Raw genomic sequence first — 1,078 nt, 5'->3', positions numbered from 1 at the left:
AATACATTTTGCTAATGCATCTTTGCTCTCATGTTGTCATCTGGGTATTTTAAATTGGGGAGTAGAATTAATATGTAGACGTGCACCCGTTGAACTGTGTTTCTCCTTTCAGGCTAATGGAGGCTGGCAGGACGCAACAACTCCATCTTCTGTGACTTCTCCTACGGAAGGCCCAGGAAGTGTGCACTCTGATACCTCTAACTAATCTCTGGCAACACTTTTCCCTGAGCTGACATGCCTTGATAAGTGCATTCAGAGCAATAGGAGGAAAAGGAACGTGTTTTTGTAGCCCACCATCTACAGCTTTACTGTAAAACCTTGTCTTATTAGAGAACTTGGTAAATCTGTTTTTTAAAGAATCATAATCATTTGTATTTATACTTAAAAATACACAATGTTAAAAAAAAGCACTTTATCCAATTAGGCCAAGATTTAACATTGTTGACAGTCCTGTAGCTATTTTATCATAATTTATTATCAATATTTTACATTAATGGTTTCACAGTTGCCAATTACTTGGCCTTAAGGGTAAAAAGTACAATATATGCTAAACCTCAAATCGTTAAAGCAGATGCAGAGATTCACCTCACCTAAATTTAATTTCTTGCATATCCATTGCAGACTTTGATTGTCTTTCTTTCATATCACTAATGGAGTTGGAATAAAAGAGCTGTCTGGCTATCTTGTTAATGATGGTTGTGTTTAAGAATCTTCCTCGTCACATTTGTGTTGCAATCTCTTCTGTTATAATTAGATCAGAGACTGGTAGCATCTTTTCTCTCTCTGAAAACACCAGTGCCCAGAGTCTGCTCGGTAATTAAATTATGGATCGAGATTGTTCTGAGAGATGAAGATACTTGCTGATAGAGGTGAAACCGAGATCCGTCTGGGGTTTTACTGTGTGCACTGGGTGCTGCACAGACTTGTCAAGGTTTGCTACGTCCTCTGGGCATCCACAAAAGGCCCTGCTCTCTGGAGTGTTGTATATAGTGTAGCAAAAGAGTATTTATACATCTCACCAATCAAAACACAGCTTTATTACCTCATGCGAACTCATACAAACCAATAGAATTTCAAC

The 1,078-nt window shown here is 38.1% G+C and overlaps 1 protein-coding gene across 1 annotated transcript in view; it reads left to right on the top strand.

The window, feature by feature from the left end:
* PBX3 (PBX homeobox 3) overlaps positions 1-205 on the top strand; it is a 317,478-nt gene extending 317,273 nt beyond the window's left edge. The window contains exon 9 of the mRNA XM_007944331.2: positions 113-205. Coding sequence (XP_007942522.1) covers positions 113-205 — 93 coding nt within the window. The remainder of the gene's footprint in view (positions 1-112) is intronic.
* The last annotated feature ends 873 nt before the right edge of the window (positions 206-1,078 follow it).

The sequence above is a fragment of the Orycteropus afer genome, unplaced genomic scaffold (assembly GCF_000298275.1).
Source record: "Orycteropus afer afer isolate SDZICR_OR568_19922 unplaced genomic scaffold, OryAfe1.0 scaffold00123, whole genome shotgun sequence".
Taxonomy (NCBI): Eukaryota; Metazoa; Chordata; class Mammalia; order Tubulidentata; family Orycteropodidae; genus Orycteropus; species Orycteropus afer.
This window is presented reverse-complemented; position numbering and strand designations above follow the sequence as displayed.